General features: G+C 41.7%; 1 protein-coding gene across 15 annotated transcripts in view; it reads right to left on the reverse strand.

Moving 5' to 3' along the window:
• MAGI1 (membrane associated guanylate kinase, WW and PDZ domain containing 1) overlaps positions 1-20,513 on the reverse strand; it is a 621,460-nt gene that overhangs the window by 151,175 nt on the left and 449,772 nt on the right. For all 15 annotated transcript variants that reach the window (XM_056867137.1, XM_056867145.1, XM_056867144.1 and 12 more), the window contains exon 4: positions 8,157-8,363. In XM_056867137.1, the coding sequence (XP_056723115.1) occupies positions 8,157-8,363 (207 nt within the window). The remainder of the gene's footprint in view (positions 1-8,156; positions 8,364-20,513) is intronic.

Here is a 20,513-nt window from a genome sequence, read left to right on the forward strand (position 1 = left end):
AGAGTTGGTTTTTATATGCCAACTTTCTCTACCACTTAAGGAAGAATCAAACTGGCTTACAATCACCGTCCCTTCCCCACAACAGACACCCTGTGAGGTAAGTGGGGCTGAGAGAGCTGCGACTAGCGCAAGGTCACCCAGCTGGCTTCATGTGTGAGAGTGGGGAAACAAATCCAGTTCACCATATTAGTATCCACTGCTCATGTGGAGGAGTGGGGAATCAAACTCGGTTCTCCAGATCAGAATCCCCTGCTCTAAACCCCCACTCTTAACCACTACACCATGCTGGCTCCTGACTCTCTCTTTCAGGTAACTACCATCCAAGGGTATTTATTGGGGAAGGAGCTAGGCTCAGTTATACTGCACATATTTTGCATGCAAAAAGATTCCTGGTTCAATCCTGAATGCTCCAACTCAAAGTTCTATTACTCTATCCCACTTTTATCCTGCCCTGTATTTAAGGAACTCAACATATAGCTATTTCTTTCATTTAAAGTTCCAGGGTGTTCTCCCATACAGATGCTGATCAGACCCTGGCAGACTTTGTTTCAACTTCCTGCCAAAGCCAGGACAATATATTAAAACCACAGTAGTTCTGTAATTGTACACTGTGACACATGTGTTTTATGTTAAAGCCTAATGATTCTTGGGAAGAAGGCAGTATGGTGTAGCCTGATCTTGTCAGATTTTGGAAGCTAAGCAGGGTTGACCCTGGTTAGTATTTGGATGGGAGACCACCAAGGAATACCATATTTATCCTCATAAGGTTGTTTATATTATTGTAAACTATTTTTATAGATTTTATCCTTTAACAATGTATAATTTACTATGTATAATTAAATTATAAAGTACTATGTATAATTAAATTATAATGTGTTATATTTGTTGAGGATGTTTTGTAAAGGCCTATGGCCATATACAAATAAATTTACTTACGAAGGAATACCAGGGTTGCTATGCAGAGGAAGGCACTGGCAAACCACCTCTGTTAGTCTCCTGCCTTGAAAACCCCATAAGGGGTCACCATAAGTCGGCTGCGACTTGACAGCACTTTACACACACACAATGATTTTCATGCTACCATAATATTTACTGATATTTCATCAGTATTCAGAATGTAAGCAGCAATTCATGGTTTTACTGAACATAAGGAGCTAGCCTGTAGAACCCCCTCTGTGTAAATAGCAGAGTACTCATCAGACTTTCCCAAATCTGATTTGAAAATATAACATTAGCTGGTACCCCAGCAAAATAATCCTTCCAAACTGACCTACTTACACAGTTGATTCTTTATTAGGGTTGCCAACCTCCAGGTACTAGCTGGAGATCTCTTGCTATTTACAACTGATCTCCGGCCGATAGAGATCAGTTCCCCTGCAGAAAATGGCCACTTGCCAATTGAACTCTATGGACTCGCTGAAGTCCCTCCCCAAACTCCGCCCTCCTCAGGCTCCGTCCCAAAAACCTCCCACCAGTGGCGGAGAGGGACCTGGCAACCCTATTCTTTATATGTGTTTCTCCCTTTCTACATTTTATTCTTACAATTTTGTGAGATAGGATTAGACTGAGAAAGAACGATGGGCAATTAAGAGAGTACTTGGAAGTGAGTAGGGATTTTAACCCAAATCTCATCAGCTGTGACCTGTCACTAACTACTTTACCATGCTGGTTTGCTGGTAGCAGGTTTTGGTAAAGACACGTCTCCACCAGACACCCTGAAGAGCCAGTGCCAGTTAGACATTACTGAGCTAGAATGGTCAATGGTTGGACTCCATTTGGGAGAGCTACACATGTTCAAAAGAAAAGAGTTAAGGGAAAGAGGAAGACCCAACAAGAGATGGATTGACTCAATAAAGGAAACCACAGCCCTCAATTTGCAAGATCTGAGCAAGGCTGTCAAAGATAGGACATTTTGGAGGACATTGATTCATAGGGTCTCCATGAGTCAGAAGTGATTTGACGGCACTTAACACACCCATACATGTTCAAACTCCCCTGCAGAACATGACATTTTAACCATGCTAACTGCACACCGAAATGCATAAAAAAAAACATAAGTAGAAAGATACATTTTCACCAAATGTAAAACTCATCTGTAGCCCTTACTGTGGTCATCTGCAAGCATCCAATCAGCATTAACTGCTTAGAATACCATTGCACTGATTAATGTTGTTGTCATTGTGGAATGCAAATAATCTAGAAGATCTCTTTAATTGGCTATGAGAATTTTAGCTAACTTCTTATTTCGAAGACACCTGAGCATCGTTTTTGATGATGACATTAAAAATGTTCCTCGAAAATTTGTGGTATGATAAAATTAAATTACAAGCAACATTTCGTAATCATATAATCAGGTCCTCTTTACTTCGTATCTGGATGAGATATAAACACATTTTGGAACCAGAAACACCGATGTAGATATCGCCTCAAGAAATGCTAACTTTGCGCCCACTTAGACCAGACAAATTTATTACTTATCAAGATCTAATTAATTGGGAAGGAAAGAAATGCTCACTAAAAGACTTTCAACTTCTTAAGGATGATTTACAATGGCTCCAATACTACCAAATCAAATCAGTTTTTGTACAAGATGCTAAAAAAGGTTTCTCTAAAGAAAAATCTTCTTTTCAAAGGATTTTACTAGATAATAATACAAAACTGATTTCTAAAATGTATAATCTCCTTTTAACAATATATTGTGAGCAGGATACGATTAAACCAACTATGATCGATTGGGCTCAAAATGTGGGACATGCTATTGTTTTAAATAAATGGGAAAGACTATGGTCCAAAGATCTAAAAGGAATAAAAGCACAGTCAGTGCGAGAAAACATTTATAAAATGATGTATAGATGGTACTTAACACCCAAGAAAATTGCAAAGATTTATAAAACGATGTCCCCTACTTGTTGGAAATGTAATAAAGAAATTGGTTCCTTTTATCACATGTGGTGGACCTGTGACAAAGCCAAAGACTTCTGGGACATGATCTATAATGAATTGAGATTAATATTACAAAAGAATATACCCAAAACACCAGAAATGATGCTACTGAGTATGATTCCAGACGACTTAGCAATACAAAGAATTTTGATTTATGCCACAACAGCTGCGAGACTGCTTTATGCAGCGAAATGGAAAGGGCTAGAAACTCCTGAGAAAAAAAGACTGGATTGTTAAAATGTTTGAAGTGGCAGAAATAGCAAAACTCACAGCTATTCTAAATGAAGAAAATGACGTTCGGTTTTTGGGGGAATGGGATGTGTGGATGCATTATTGTGAATATGAGTTAAAAATGGGAAGAATGGAAGAATACTTTCTAATCTGATCCAGATGATTATTTCTGATTTTTTTTATAATGATTAAGTATAAGTATATTTACTAACAGACTATGGTTTTTTTTTCTATATATGGTATTGATAGCTTATTAAGATTAGATTACCTACGACGGGATGAACTTTTTATTAAGAGGCAGATAGAGGTGAAGGGGAAGTTAAAAAAACTTTTCCATTTCTCTTTTTTCTTTTTTATTATATGATATGGAACTATAACAACTTTAAGTTAGAATTGAAATTTGATATTGTTATAGATGTTGTTCAATGTAATGGAAAATTTCTAGTATAAAACCTAATAAAATTTATATAAAAAAAAAATGTTCCTCGAAACCAGGTTCTGCAAAAAATTACATTATTTTAAAACCTTGCCCAAACTAAGCCAACTAGCCAAGCGTCCATTGAGAATAACTTTGGGTCCTTTGTAAGAAGTCTTGCAGTTAACTATGATGCATGGCAAATCTGATCTGATCACTAAGAGCCAGCACGGGTTTCTCAAGAATAAGTCATGTCAGACTAATCTTACCGTATATACTCGTGTATAAGCCGAGTTTTTCAGCCCAAAAAAAGGGCTGAAAAAACCAAACTCGGCTTATACACGGGTCAATACGGTGGGAGGGGGGAGGGGGGAGGGGGGAGGGGGGAGGAGGGAAGGAGGGAAGAGGAACTTACCGCCGCCACCGCCGCCGCTGGCCCGCATGACTTCTGGGCGGCCTGGAAGCGGCCAGCGGGGCCTGCCTGCTCGCAGGCTGGGCCCCGCCGCCGCCCCCGCCGCCGGCCGGTGCGCTCTCTGGGCGCCTGGAAGCGGCCAGCGGGGCCTGCCTGCGCGCAGGCTGGGCCCCGCCGCCGCCCCCGCCGCCGGCCGGCGCGCTCTCTGGGCGCCTGGAAGCGGCCAGCGGGGCCTGCCTGCGCGCAGGCTGGGCCCCGCCGCCGCCTCCGCCGCCGGCCGGCGCGCTCTCTGGGCGCCTGGAAGTGGCCAGCGGGGAAGTGGCCAGCGCCTGGAAGTGGCCAGCCGCCGCCACCGGCTCCAGCGCTGGAAGGGCTCCGCTGCCGCCTCCAGCTGATCAGCGGGCCTCCTCCTCCCACCTCTCCCGGTAAGTTGGGGGTTCAGGGGCTCTTCCCCCTCCCCCCCCCAGGGTGGCGCTGGGGTCGGGGTGGTCTGGAGGGCCCGGGAGGAGGTGGCACTGGGGTTGGTCTGGAGGGCCCGGGAGGCCGGGCGGGAGGGCGACCCGTTGTATAAGCCGACCCTCGGCTTATACACGGGTGCCTAATTTTTCCCCATTTTTGGGGTGAAATTAGGCACCTCGGCTTATATGCGGGTCGGCTTATACACGAGTATATACGGTATCTCCTTTTTTGAGAAAGTTACTACCTTGCTGGATCAGGGGAATGCTGTAGACATAGTTTATCTAGATTTCAGTAAGGCTTTTGATAAGGTTCCACATAGTATTCTAGTTGACAAATTGGGAAATTGTGGGTTAGATCCTATTATTGTTAGGTGGATCTGCAACTGGTTGACAGATCGTACCCAAAGAGTGCTAGTTAATGGTTTCTCCTCCACTTGGAGAGAAGTGACTAGTGGAGTTCCTCAGGGATCTGTGCTGGGCCCTGTGTTGTTCAACATCTTTATACATGATTTGGATGAAGGAATAGAGGGGATGCTTATTAAATTTTCAGATGATACTAAATTGGGAGAGGTAGCAAATATGGTAGAAGACAGAGCCAAGATGCAGGATGATCTTGACAGGCTGGAGAAGTGGGCTAGAACTAATAAAATGCACTTCAACAAAGACAAATGTAAAGTTCTGTATTTAGGTAGGAAAAATCAAATGCATAATTATAGGATGGGGGAGACTTGTTTGAGCAGTAGTGTGTGTGAAAAGGATCTTGGGGTCTTAGTAGACCAAACACTGAACATGAGTCAGCAGTGTGATGCTGTAACTAAAAAGGCAAATGCAGTCTTGGGCTGCATCAACAGAAGTATAGTGTTCAGATTACGCGAAGTGATGGTATCACTTTACTCTGCTCTGGTTAGACCTCAGCTAGAGTACTGTGTTCAGTTTTGGGCACCACAATTTAAGAAAGATGTAGACAAGCTGGAACGTGTCCAAAGGAGGGCAACAAAGATGGTGAGGGGTCTGGAGACCAAGTCCTATGAGGAAAGGTTGAAGGAGCTGGGTATGTTTAGCCTGAAGAGAAGACTGAGAGGGGATGTGATAACCATGTCAAGTACTTGAAGGGCTGTCATATAGAGGAGGGTGCCGAGTTGTTTTCTGTTGCCCAAGAACCAACGGGTTGAAATTAAATCAAAAGAGTTTCCGTCTAGACATTAGGAAGAATTTTCTAACAGTTAGTGCGGTTCCTCAGTGGAACAGGCTTCCTCGGAAGGTGGTAAGCTCTCCTTCCCTGGAGGTTTTTAAAAAGAGGTTAGATGGCCATCTGTCAGCAATGCTGATTCTGTGACCTTAGGCAGATGATGAGAGGGAGGGCATCTTGGCCATCTTCTGGTCATTAGGGGTGTGTGTGGGGGGAGGTAGTTGTGAATTTCCTGCATTGTGCAGGGGGTTGGACTTGATGGCCTTGGTGGTCCCTTCCAACTCTATGATTCTATTCTAAATACTTAGCAAGCCAAGCCACACAAAGCCGCACAGACATCCACATGGAAATTTGTAAAGATCTACAGTGCCAGAAAAAGCCCACTGGGATGATGCCACATCTGAATGCCGGTCAAAGATCACAGGACTACAAGCTCCCCTGTGTCAAGAGCTGCCTGCACACAGTAATGGAGCATGTCAGAATGAAGGCTGAACTAGATTCTCTCAGACATGATAGCTTTCTATAGGAAGGAAATTCCTAGCCTGGGTGAGGGGGGGGGGATGTCCAATCATACATTTTCTCCCTTGCATTCACAAGTTTTGCACTCAGAACCTACAGCACTGAGGAAAGAGAAAATAGGTCTTGGAACACAGAAAAGGTAAACTGATCTTCAAAATTGCACAAGCTCCTACTGAACGCCAGTGCAATGAATTCCTTCAAATCCTCCTTAAATCCACTCTAGTACAAAAGTAGTTGTGTGGGGGCTAAATACTACCACTCCTAAGAAAGGTCACCAGAGAAGAAGAACCCAAGATAGACCTTAAAAGCTAAAGCATTCAAACCTGTACAATTATGAGTGGTGGTTCAACTCAATGGCCTTGTTAAATTAATTGTAAATGCATAATTTCACATGAATACATGAAGCTGCCTTATACTGAATCAGACCCTTGGTCCATCAGACCCTTGGTCCATCAAAGTATTGTCTACTCAGACCAGAAGCGGCTCTCCAGGGTCTCAGGCTCTTTCACATCACCTACTTGCCTAGTCCCTTTAACTGGAGATGCCGGGGGTTGAATCTGGGACCTTCTGCATGCCAAGCAGAACTGGCAGGGTAACGAAACAGCTAATTCTAAATAGAGAAACATTCTAACACAACATCATCATTGACAACATCTAGCACTTACTACACTGACATATGTTGAAGATTTGCAAGATTCCCTTTCAGTGCAATCCCCTGGTGACTTCAATGGCCCAATAAGGGTGTAACCCTGCTTAGGATGGCACTGTCAATGTCTCAGTCTTTCATTTCCCCCTGCTCCTCAAAATATCTAGGATAATTATAATATTACAAAACAATTGTTTACGGACAGTATACACTGAACACAAACTTTTGACTTAAGTGGAGAGCTTCTTTTGTCAGTTTACTGGGTCTCATTTTATCAGTTTGGAAAATGGGATCACTTGGAGGAAAATTTTATTGATTTTTTTCTGGGACAATTCCATGTAAGCATTGCTATAGTCATATACCTCTAAGGATACTTGAAGATTCTGCTCATTGCACAGAACATTCTGTGGTTACTATTAAAAGCAGGTGATATTTTGTTTTAAAATTCAGCTTTTACTGACATTTCTTTAGATTTGAGTCTTTCTTGCAACAGTTTCCTCCAATGGATGTTAAAGGTAAAATCCTTGCAGAGATTAGAGTATACCATTGAGGCTTACAGTAGGTGTGAGATGTTATCTGCCCTGGCTCTCCCAGTGTTACAAAGAAGGTCAGCCAAAATCATCAATCCGGCGTGAAAAGTGTGTAAACTCAAAAGACAGAGATGAAACCCAGAGTCTTCAGATGTTGAGACAGAGCCTTGTTTGACTAGCTGATAAAATAATAAATGTAATTTTCTTGTGTGCTCGGGGAAACAAGTGTTCTGGTTTCAAAAGAGAGACTCATCAAGAGAATGCTGGGAACTCGGACATTAACTAAAGGTCAGCTATTTGCACGGTGAGGTCAACCATCTAGAGAGAAATCTTTTTTTCAAAGAGGTGTAAAAAATACACATCCCTCCAAATTCATCAACTGCATAAGATCCTTGAACAAATAATGACTTTGCCTTTATACTATTTCTCGTCATTTCTCCCATTCCCTTATTCTCACAAACCCATCTGTTAACTACAAGGTGAAAGACCACGGGACGCTGCCTCATGTCTCAGTCCATGTGCTCTGCCAAGTGCTGCAGTTCTAACCTCACCTGTTAAACCGAAAGGATCAGGCTATGTTAAGAACTCATTCTATCAATCATTCACAAACAGTTTTTTATGGGGGGAAATGTACACTGGGAAAGTCACTGTGAATGTTTTAAAAGAGAACAAGTATGCACTTCTCTGTTCCAAACAGCAACACGGTTTAACCAAAGCCTTTGGACATTTATGTATAGAAATACACTTAGGCAGACCAATAAATATATTTCGATCCCCCCTTCCCCCAAGTATATAAGGCGAAGGAATGTTTACCTGTAAAGCTGCTGTTCATTTCTTGGACGTCATCCTCCTCTTCATTCTCCGTATGCACTATGCCAGCATTTTGCATATCATTGTAAGACTTGGTTCGTTTGGGGGTCGACTGCTTGGAGCCGGATTGGAGGTTTTGCAAAGCATCAGTGTTATTCACTTTCCCACTGAGGGGTTGGCTGGGAGGCTTGGGTGTTCCATAATAGTTACCTAGGCAATAGAAACACATTTGCATGCTGCTTAAAAAACAACAACAAATCCCATCTCATTATAAAGATGTCTCTCCTGCACCCCAAATCAAAGCCATTTCTCCACCTTACCCTAATATGAACACGGTTCCCTCCCCTGCCTTTCCCTCTGACTGTAAGCTGTAAAACAATGTCTGCTGTTTTACCTTTTCGAAACTTATTCATGTTTGAATTGAACAGCAGAGCCAAAGCCTGCCTTTTTGAGGTGCACCGAGCGTACAAGGACTAAAACAAAAGACAACTGTGGCGAACAGCAAAAAAACAAAAAAACCCCTCATCACATTACATTTGAATTTCAATTAGTAGCTTAAAAAAAAACCCCACCATGCACCCACACAATTCTGTGCCAGATTTAGAGCGAGATAAAAAATTCATTACTACCATCACCCAGAAAAGTGATGAAAGGCTGGGATGACCTGCTTTAATTCATGTCCTCAATGGGTGGCAGCTACATTTCAGAAAAGTGATCAGCCTCCAAAAAGGAATTTTTAAAAAATGACACCACATGGCACCTGCTTTCCCAAGACAGACTTTCAGCTGCCGAGGTCAAGAAGAATAGAAACAAAAGGCACCAGACATGCAAATTCCACCAACGGAAGCACGGCAGAATCCCAGAACAACTGCATTCTTGGACTTCAAAGCCAGAACCTGAGAGATCAGGTGAGCTGGGAAGGTAACTCTGCAGGGATCCCAACCCTGAACTTAGATTTACTGGTGAATACAGGGAGAACGTGGCTTCTGCCTGCACAACGTAGTCTTGGGGAGAAACTACTGTGGGTGTCTCTCGTCACATTTATCGCAAGGTGAAAGCATAACCATTGCCAATAAATAGCTGTGCCATTAAGGTTGACAGGTCCCTCTTCGCCATCGGAGGGAGGTTGGCAACCCTATGTGCCATGGAATTGCAATCTTCTCCCCTTCTGCTCCACGTTCTTTATAGCGTGCACAAATCCTACATCCCCTTTCTTTTTTGGGCGCTGTCATGGCCATCTAATATCAAGTGAAGTCCAAAACAAAAAGTCACATAATAGGACCAACCAAAATAACACAAAAGAGTGTACAAGGTTTTAAGTTCCCTAGAATTCTCTATCCTGCTGGATGTCCAAACACAACCAAAGAGTCCGTGCGGGGTTGGGAGTGGGGAGAAGGTGACTCAGGCTCTGATGTAAAGGCCTCTTGTTAATATCCTATGTAATATAAGTTGTAAATGATTGTTAGGACTAGGCAATGAAATGTGTCATGCACCTCTAACAAAACTACAATATACTGTAAAATTGAGGGTCCTTCTAAGACATGGATAAGAATTTTGAACTCAACATTACTGCTTCATTCTGCTTCTGCCAACGTTTTTGATGGATCAGCACAACATGGTCCAATTTCCTAAATGATCTGACAAGAAAGATGCTCAATTGCTCTCCAGGAAGTTCACTATGATGAAGAGTTGATTTTTATACCCTGCTTTTCTCTGCCTTTAAGGTAGGGTTGCCAACCTTCAGGTACTAGCTGGAGATCTCCTGCTATTACAACTATTTCCAGCTGATAAAGATCAGTTCCCCTGGAGAAAATGGCTACTTTGGCAATTGGACTCTATGGCACTGAAGTCCCTCCCCTCCCCAAACCTCAATCTTTTCAGGTCCCCCCCCCCAAAAAAAAACCTCCCACTGGTGGCGAAGAGGGACCTGGCAACCCTACTTTAAGGAGTCTCAAACCGGCTTACAATCACCTTCCCCTCCCCTCCCCACAATAGACCCCTTTTGAGGTAGCAGGGGCTGAGAGAATTTGGTTCAAGGTCACCCAGGAGGCTTCATGTGGAGGAGGTGGAAATCAAACCCGGTTCTCCAGATTAGAGTCTGCTACTCTTAACCACTACACCACACTGGCTCTCATGGGTAGCAAGAATGATAGCATACAGAACTCTTTGATGGCAAGTCTCTGATTGGAGTTTGAAAGCCTGCCCAACCCAAATCTGAAAGAATGTTAAAAAGCTTAAGTCCTGCTGAGATCACACAGGAGACAGCAGAAGTGATTTTGCCTGATCTTTAAAGTAGGCCGCTGTGTGGAGTGCATTTTTTTCCCCATCAGGGTCTGCCAACTCTCAACGATGTATTTTTAGGACATGCCAAGGGCTGTGAAAGAGGAAGGTGGGGAAGCCTGGCTTCTGCTTGGATCCAATCCAATATTTTACAATAATCTGTCTCAGGATGAAACAAAGGTAGTCTAATAGCCTCAAAGTACCTGGGCTTCCTTTTTTTAAACTTGCAAATGTGTTAAAAAAATCACCACCCTCAAAATTAAAAAAAACAAGTTATCCTAAAGTTAACAAGTCCTCCTTTGCACATAATGTGCACCTTCTCCTGTATGAGCCTGCTTGCCAATTAAGATCTTCCTCTGAGGCACATCCTGTGTTATCTCTCCCCCCCCCCCTTCAGAAACTAGGTGAGGGAATACCAGAGGCAGGACCTTTTCAGGGGGGGCATATATGTTGGGTGAGGGGGAAACAATACAGCAAACCAAATTCACTGTAGGTAAGTGTAAGGTGATGAACACTAGAACAAAAAAAAACCCACCTTTAAGTGTATGGTGATGGAGTCTAAACTTGCTGAACCTGAGAGGGAAGGGGTCTTGGTGTCACGGTGGACAGCTCAGTGAAAATTTCAACTCAGTGTAAAGCAGCTACAAATAAAAGGAAATCCCATGCTGGGGATTATTAGGAAAGGAACTGAAACTAAAAATGCCATTATTGTAATGCACCTATATAGATCTCTCATTTGGAATACAGTGTGCAATTTTGACCACCATTATCTCAAAAAGGAGCTGGAAAAAGTACAGAAGAGATTATTAGGGGTTGGAGTACCTTCTCAATGAGGAAAGGCTAAAGAGACTGGGACTTTTTGGTTTTGAAAAAAAGACAACTGAGGGGCAACGTGATAGAGGTTTATAAAATTATGCATGAGGTGGAGAAAGTTTAAAGAGAAAACTTTTTTCCCCCTCCCAGAATACTAGAATTTGGGGGCAACTAATGAAGTTGGTCAGCAACAGATTCAGGACAGACAAAAGGAAGTGCTCCTTTAATCGATGAGTGACTAAAATTAAGAATTCACTGCCAGAGTATGTAGTGATAGCCATGAACATAGATGGCTTTAAAAGGGATTTAGACAAATTCATAGAGGATAGGTCCATCAGTAACTACTAGTGACTAATGGGAACCTCCACATTCAGAGGCAGAAAACCTCTGAACTAGGGTTGCTAGGTCCCTCTTCGCCACCAACGGGAGGTTTTGGGGGCAGAGCCTGAGGAAGGGAGGGTTTGGGAGGGGAGGGACTTCAATGCCATAGAGTCCAATGGCCAAAGAGGTCATTTTCTCCAGGGGAACTGATCTCTATCAGCTGGAGATCAGCTGTAATAGCAGGAGATCCCCAGCTAGTTCCTGGAGGTTGGCAACCCTACTCTGAACACCAGTGCTAAGAGACAAGATTGGGGGAAGGCCTTCCCCTCAATGCTTTGTAGTTCGCCCCTCATAGCAACTGGTCAGCCACTGTGTGAGACAGGATGCTGGACTACATGGACAATTGATCTACTGTTAAACTAGCTCATCAAGTACCAAATCACGTACCAACCAAAATTTTTATTTTCCTGAGCGCTCAGATCCTTCTCCCGTGGAATTATATCAGCCATCTTGAGTTGTGCTCTTTAATTGCTTTAAAAGACTTCCCCTTCATTTTCCCTTTGATGTGACTGTTAATCGTTTTCATCTGCCTATTATTTTTCTGCTTTGCTGCAGTTATCATTCTATTGGTGTTTTTATTAATACTGTTATTCAGTTTTTGTTGTGAGCGGCTTCTTAAGACATTTATATGGAGATGGAGGGCTAAAATACTTTACATAAAAGTTACCTTATGCTAGCATTAGTGGGGTAATAGATTTATTTATTTAAATATTTATAGGCTGTCTTCTCCCACTGACTATGGCTGCTCCAGACAACTTACAAGAAGCCTGACTCACAGAAAACAAAGAAAACCCACAAACAGACAACTAGCAAAAGTAAACGGCTGTACCATCAATACAGGGCCTGTAAAACGGAACTATTCTGCAGGGCCTACAACTGAGGGCAGCTGCGAGTTATCCACACAACTGCTGCCCCCCCCATCCTTCTCCCCCCCACTCTGCCATCTGTGGGGTGATCTGCTGTAATCCAGTTTCACTAGGGTTGCCAGGTCCCTCTTCGCTACCAGCAGGAAGTTTTTGGGGTGGAGCCTGAGGAGGGCGGGTTTGGGGAGGGAAGGGACTCCAATGCCATAGAGTCCAATTGCCAAAGCGGCCGTTTTCTCCAGGTGAACTGTTCTCTATTGGCTGGAGATCAGTTGTAATAGCAGGAGATCTCCTGCTAGTACCTGGAGATTGGCACAGTGGTAACTGGGGTTTTAACTGCCATCTTCGTTTATTGACATGATGTTTCAAATTGATGTTTTATGGTTTTATATGTTTATGCGTTTTAGACAATGTAACCAGCTCTGAGACCGGTTTGGCCAGGAATTGAGGGCGGGCTATAAATACGATAGATAGATAGATAGATAGATAGATAGATAGATAGATAGATAGATAGATAGATAGATAGATAGATAGATAGATAGATAGATAGATAGATAGATAGATAGATAGATAGATAGATAGATAGATAGATAGATAGATAGAATGGATAGATAGATAGATAGATAGATAGATAGATAGATAGATAGATAGATAGATAGATACCCACTTTGCAGATGAGCTGCCAAATGCTTGCCTGAAAATAATGATCTTACGTGTTTAACAGGAAGTGAATTGCACAGGGAACTCAGCCTCTCCTCAGGGACAGCATCCCATAACACCATGGCTGCCGCCCAAAAAGTGTGGGCCTGCACTGTATCTGCTACGGTAACTTGAAGGGAGGGCCCAACCACGATGTAGCCCTACAAGAATCTGAGATGGCAAACAGGCCTGTAATAAAGCCAGAAATCAAGCTGTTCGCTCGAGGTAACTTAATCACTGTGTGAAATAATCTTATTTTATTATATTCATTGAGTTTTAATTTTCCCTTATTGCTTATCGGCTGCTTCTGTGGAGGACTGCTATCAGGAAGACAGGCAGAACATAAATATTTCAGATAAATTAATAAGCACACACGTAAACAAGCTAAGTGTTAGACACCATGCTTCATTTTGCAATAACGCTACCTGAACTTTCCAGCCAAAAGATTGATTACAGTATAAGCCATTGCACCAACATGTTTGAAAGATTTAAAATTCAAGGCTAGAACAACAGGGGGAGGATTCTTTCTAAAAGTCTTGGAAGTTTGGGGAGGGAAGTAACTGCTTCATAGATCAATTCTATCTCAATAAGCCACACATAAAAGTTTTAGTTTCACAGGAGTAGCAACACCTTCAAACTCATTCTTCATCTGGAGATCTTGAACGCACATCTATGCATTATTGATTTTTTAAAAAAGGAAATGACTTCTGGTAAGAGCTTTAATGGGGTATAAAGAAGGTTTTTACGGCAGCCCCATCTCTATTGGAGAAATAATTCTTATTCACTGTGTAATGTCAACCTAAGTTAAATGATGGCAGAAAGAAAGAAAGAAAGAAAGAAAGAAAGAAAGAAAGAAAGAAAGAAAGAAAGAAAGAAAGAAAGAAAGAAAGAAAGAAAGAAAGAAAGAAAGAAAGAAAGAAAGAAAAACTCATTTTTATGGTGACTTTTGGTAACAGCATTGTATCAGTTTTTTTCTTTGTTCTTTATTCTGCTCTTTTTTCTTTATTTTTCCTTTATTCTGTTCTGTTTTATATAGGAGATGCGGTTAAAGAGTCTTCAAGCTGGTTTACCATTAACTGGCATAATCCTCTGTGTTGCTCCAAGCCAACTCCCATATATTTTATCCAGCAGGACTTGGATGGGAGCAATGGTGTTCAATGGATTTTGTTCAGAAGAAGAGCACTGCCAAAGGATATTCATCTCCGATTCAAAATGCTCACTGCTGAATACATATAATAATCAGAAAAACCATTCACCCCTACAAACTCAGTTCACGGTGCTACAGGGCAAAAACTATGACAATTTAATGTTTGTGAAGTGAATAATTTTGCAAGGAGAGTTTGTTTTTCTTGTGAATTGTTTTTCTTGTGAATGAGGTTCTTTAGGTCCCATGCTTTCTGCCATGTCTTTTTTTCAAACAACTGTACTAAATTCAAGTTTTAACAGTCCCCTTCTAGAAAGAGCATACACTAAATCCTTTTCCACCCAGCCCTGGTCACCACTTGTAAGTCAAATCTAAGCTTGGATTTCCAACCATGTAGAAAAACAAATGCCAATTCAAACCTCTGGCAAGTAGAAACAATGCAGCAAATACTTCATGATGTTAGAGATTTCCTCTATTTCTTTTTTCTTCATCATTAACAAAAAGGGGGGAGGTGGATATTTAAGAAAGAAGATGACATTTTAACCATTAATCATGTGAGATTTAAGATATTTACTAGGGGAAATTTATAGATTGTTATTACAATATGATACCGAAACAGAGCAAGTTAAAGAGTGTATGATAAAATGGATGCAAAACTTTACAGAAAGTATACACAGGAGTAAATGCTAGAAGCTTTGGACTAAAGAAATAAAATTCACTGAATGTCAAGTATTAAGAGAAAGCTGGTATAAAATGTTTTTAGATGGTGAAAGGCAAAGGTAAAGGTCCCCTGTGCAAGCACCAGGTCATTCCTGACCCATGGGGTGATGTCACATCCCGACGTTTACGAGGCAGACTTTGTTTATGGGGTGGTTTGCCAGTGCCTTCCCCAGTCATCTTCCCTTTACCCCCACTGAGCTGGGTACTCATTTTACTGATCTTGGAAGGATGGAAGGCTGAGTCAACCTTGAGCAGGCTACCTGAAACCAACTTCCGTCGGGATCGAACTTAGATGGTACATCACACCTAAAGATATAGCAAAAGCCAGCAAAGATTATAATGGGAAATGCTGGAAATGTGATAATACAGATGCAACATTTTATCATATGTGGTGGACATGTAAGAAAGCAAATGAATTTTGGATAAAGATTTTTAAAACTAAGTTTGTGATGGACTCAAAAAGTATGTTATTAAATATTTTATTAAGCAATATTTCAAAAACACATAAACTATTTAAGTATATGATGACGGCGGCAAGAGTGGTATATGCAGCAAAATGGAAAGCAGAGAAATACCCCGATTTAGTTGAATGGATTAACAAATTAACAGAATACGCAATTATGGCAAAATTGACATCTTTTATACATAATAGGCCAATTGCAGAAATTTTGGGGGAAATGGAATTTTTAAAAATTATATAGCCAGAAATTTGGACCAGAACTGAATCAAATTTAGATAAAATGAAAGAGCTTTAGGTAATAAATAAGTAATAAATGTGCTGATATGGAACAATATGTTATAAACAAAGAGCAATGTAATTTAACGAGGTTGACAACAGAATTGCATTTTTGAATGGCAACCTTCATATATATTGTTATATAGAGTTTATGTTTTAATGTGTTTGTGGTTGTTTGTGCTTGTTAAAATAAAATGATGGTCAGAGGGGGAAAATCATTAACAAAAAGTGGTGAAACAATTTGAAAGTTTTGCCTTCGCTACTCTTTTATATGGATTAAATCTTCGCCAGCGTGGTGTAGTGGTTAAGAGTGGTGGTTTGGAGCAGTGGACTCTTATCTGGAGAACCAGGTTTGATTCCCTACCCCTCCACATGAGCGGATGACTTGAATCTGGTGAACCGGGTTGGTTTCCCCACTCCTACACACGAAGCCAGCTGGGTGACCTTGGGCTAGTCACAGCTCTCTTAGAGCTCTCTCAGCCCCACCTACCTCACAGGGTGTCTGTTGTGGGGAGGGGAAGGGAAGGTGATTGTAAACCGGTTTGTGTCTCCCTTAAGTGGTAGAGAAAGTTGGCTTGTAAAAACCAACTCTTCTTCATCTTTATATAAAATTAAAATGGCATTGAAGCCTATAGCGAGGGGAGTTTAAAAAATGGCCAGGAGGTAATTTCACCAATACTGCTATTGACATGTTTGTAGTTTGCTAACTGTATTGTATTCATGTTTTTTTGATGGAGCCACATCAACAGGCCCAGTGTACACAACGGATTTTTAATAGAAACACCATCCTGACATCAAAGTCTCCTCCTTTGTATCCTGTTTGTTCTTTCACTTCCTAATAACGTAAATAACTTCAGTCATCCACTCAGGAAGCACAAGCACCACCCTATGATTTACCACAACACAACACACCCACTGCAAATACTGAAAACAGAGAACAGTCAAAGCAAAGCTTACGTAGAACAAATCACCCTATAGTCTGGGGACTACTCATTCTAAGCTAAGGAAAGAAAAAAAGAAGTTAGGCATTTTGAGGAAACGTATTGCTACTTTGGGAGCCACAAAAAGGACCTAAACATAGATCCAGTCGGCCCTAATCATTATAATCATCTCACCACCTTTGACGTCTAGGCATAATAGAGCTGTCCTGTCGGCATTTGAAATTTACTATGGGTTTAAAACTGAATTTTCAAGGCCTGCATCAACCACAATTGAGTGGTAAATACCATGTTTTAAATGACTTTAATAATACAATGCATCTTACTTCCCAGAGGCAGAGTAGCATAGTCTCCTTTACTGTTGAGTCTCTTCAAGTGTAACGGGCAAAAAAAAAAAAAAAAAAAAGGACAATTTTCAAGGTGGCCGCCACTTCTGCCTTTACCTAGAAGGGGAAACTAGATCAAAAAGGAACTGAGGAAACCATTGCATGGGCAAACACTCCCCCTACAAGATACACGGGAGATCTGAAAAGACTGCAGGACAAAGAATATGCCAGATGTAGCCCATCATCAGTAGTTAACATAAACCATGGGTCGTTCCATCTCCTGTGCTTAGGGATGCCAGCCTCCAGGTGGGACTTGGGATTCCCTGGAATTACAGCTCATCTCCAGACTACAGAGATCTGTTCCCTTGGAGAAAATGGATGCTCCAGAGGGAGGACTCTATGGCTTTGTATCCCCACTGAGGTCCCTGTCCTCCCTAGGCTCCATCCCCAAATCTCCAGGAGTTTTTCAACCTGGAGCTGGCAACCCTATCCCCCATCCCCCGCCGGTGGCCGGGGGGACCTGGCAACCCTACCTGGGCTGCAGTGGTTTTATTTATGTACTTATAAGTATTTCTGTCCCAGTCTCCCAATCAGAAATTTGCAAGACTGCTTACAGAGGGACTTTAGTGCCACCCATTCTTCTAAAGTGGTAAAAAAATAAGTAAAACATGAAGAAATATATTAACAGGGCAATCCTAAACAGAGCACACACCTTGGAAAGCTTTTCAATATTGCTGTTGCTTTCTATCTGCAATATGTTAGTTTCTCCTCCTACCTCTTTCTTTAGTGATGCTTTACAAAAATCATGGCAATAATTCTTTATCCTTATTACAATCCATCTTCTCCCAAATACACTGTAATTTTGGCCCTGAGAGAGGCTGGCTATTTTGATTTCAGAATGGTTGAAATGCTGATGAACCTATTGTTGGGACTGCTGGGTTTTTTTGCTAGAGGTCACTCATTTTACTGGCAAGAAGAAAGGAGAAGTTCTGACTGTGTGTAATTTCTTCTTCTTCTATTGAGTTGCTATCATTTTAATTGTCATCTATTTGGACAGAAGGTAGACATCATTAGGAAGCTGAAATGTTCTCTATGCAGCCTTATTACATTATATAATTTAAAATGTTTCATAGACTTCTGAAAGAATATAAACTCATTTTTCTCATCATTTCAATGGATGCTAAAGTACCCTAAAACACCCAACATTTTTGCAGACATTTTAAAGAATTCATTGGTTCTTGTAGGTTATCCGGGCTGTGTAACCGTGGTCTTGGTATTTTCTTTCCTGACGTTTCGCCAGCAGCTGTGGCAGGCATCTTCAGAGGAGTATCACTGAAGGACAGTGTCTCTGACCGTGAAAGCCTTCGACAATATTTTAAAGGATGTTTGAATTATAAATTATGAAAGTAATGGTGCCATCTTAAGCAGAATTAGATCTTTCTAGTCCATTTCAAGACCAAAATTATGTTTCTTCAGGAAAGTGGTGTAATGCAGGAGTCCCCAATCTTGTTGAGCCTGGGGACAATCCTGGATTTTGAGAAAAGGTTAGTGGCTGCCTCGGGACTGGGGCCAGCCATAAAACGTTAGTATGTTCAAAACCAGCCACCCTGCTATATCTGAGACATAGAGTTGCCAGGTCCCTTTTTGCAACCAGTGGAAGGTTTTAGGGGCAGAGCTCAACAACATTTATACATGAAGACATCGTTCCAGTTTCTACTTACTATGAACTTTTGATACTTGTACCTTTTGGACTGTTTATCTATATTTGTATATATTTATTTGTATTTATTTATAGTCACCTTATGCACTTTAATACACTTGGTACCTGGAGATTGGCAACCCTACTGAGACAGTTGTTTCCAAATGACTGCTGTCTCCCTGCAACCTGAACTTCTGAAGAAGCTCCTAGTCCAATGAGGCAGAGGAAAGGCAGCATAGGCTCTTTGCTTTGGGGAAATGCTGCTTTTGGGAAAAGCCTACTAGGAAACTCAGTGGTGAGATCCATGATGCCTATGGGCACTACACTGTGGGTCGCCGGTGAAATGTAAGAATAGCAAGAGTTATTGCAACTTTCTTTAAAAGTATAATTAAAGGGGGGAAACTGACGCATTACAGATACAAAAGTGACATCAATATTAAAAAAATTTCCAAGGCTCAAAAAAGACATTACGATGTCTATCAGTTTTGGAAAATTTAAAATGCCTTTTGAAATGTCAGCCAAGAAGCCTAGCTTCTGCAATAACCATAACTCCTGGAAGGATAGGTTTTGAAGTGGCCAGAAAGCCATCGTCCATCTCCTGTTGAACACAGTATGCCAATCTCCACCGCATCTCCAGGTTAAATGGTCCATGCAATATGGACCTCAAATGGCCTGTGCCACAGTATATGTGAAGGAGCAACACTGCACCACTTAGACACAACATGGCACAAATTTCTCCAAATGACTCAAGGAAGTAAGCCAAACTACAAATCAAGAGGAAAGCAACCTCCATCCCCAGGCTAAACTGACCTGTGAGGGAATACTCACAATCTCAAAATACAAGAAGTTTATTAAATTCTAAGCGTAAGTAAGCCAATAAACTCTCTCACACTACTTATATGCAAGCCCACATTACCCAACAATCTTCTCCAGTTACCTTCTTCTCCAGTTACCCTCAGTTAAGAAAGCTAGATGGAGAAGGAAGCTTTCAGGCCACAACTCAGTTTCACAGGGCTGGAGATAGACTCCAAGCTGCCAACTTGGAGGGCTTTAAGAGGGGAGTGGACATATTCATGGAGGAAAGGGGTATTCATGGCTATTAGTTAGAATGGATACTAGTCATGCTGCATACCTATTCTCTCTAGTATCAGAGGAGCATGCCTATTATTTTGGGTGCGGTGGAACACAGGCAGGATGGTGCTGCTGCAGTCATCTTGTTTTTGGCCTCCTGGAGGCACCTGGTTGGCCACTGTGTGAACAGACTGCTGAACTTGATGGGCCTTGGTCTGATCCAGCAGGGCCTTTCTTATGTTCTTATGTTTTTATGACTTGGCTAAATGGACTGTAATATGTGACTATTTCAGGATTGCATACCTCGACTACTAAAAAAAGGTTTCTGTCTAACATCCTACCAAAATTTATTCATCATCACTGTGAAGCAAGGAATACAAATGTAAGCATGGAAAGATGCTTCAATGCCACCCTCTCAAGATGCATGAAAACATAAAATGGGAAGAGTAATGTACCACCAGTTACTTCAAAGAAGAGTAAATGGAAGGAAAAAAAATTTCCAAAATAGGCACAGCCTTGGAAAGGATGCTGGCTGGTAAGTGACAATTCTTCACACAGTGGACAAATCTTGCACTCCCATGTAAAATTGCATTGTCTGATTTGTATTCTCCCAGCCTGACTTAGAACAAGCACAAAATCATCCACATTTCATTCCTACCCTCAATGCAGTCTTTTGAGAGGGAAGGTGGC

Source organism: Euleptes europaea, chromosome 1 (assembly GCF_029931775.1).
Source record: "Euleptes europaea isolate rEulEur1 chromosome 1, rEulEur1.hap1, whole genome shotgun sequence".
NCBI classification, from domain to species: Eukaryota; Metazoa; Chordata; class Lepidosauria; order Squamata; family Sphaerodactylidae; genus Euleptes; species Euleptes europaea.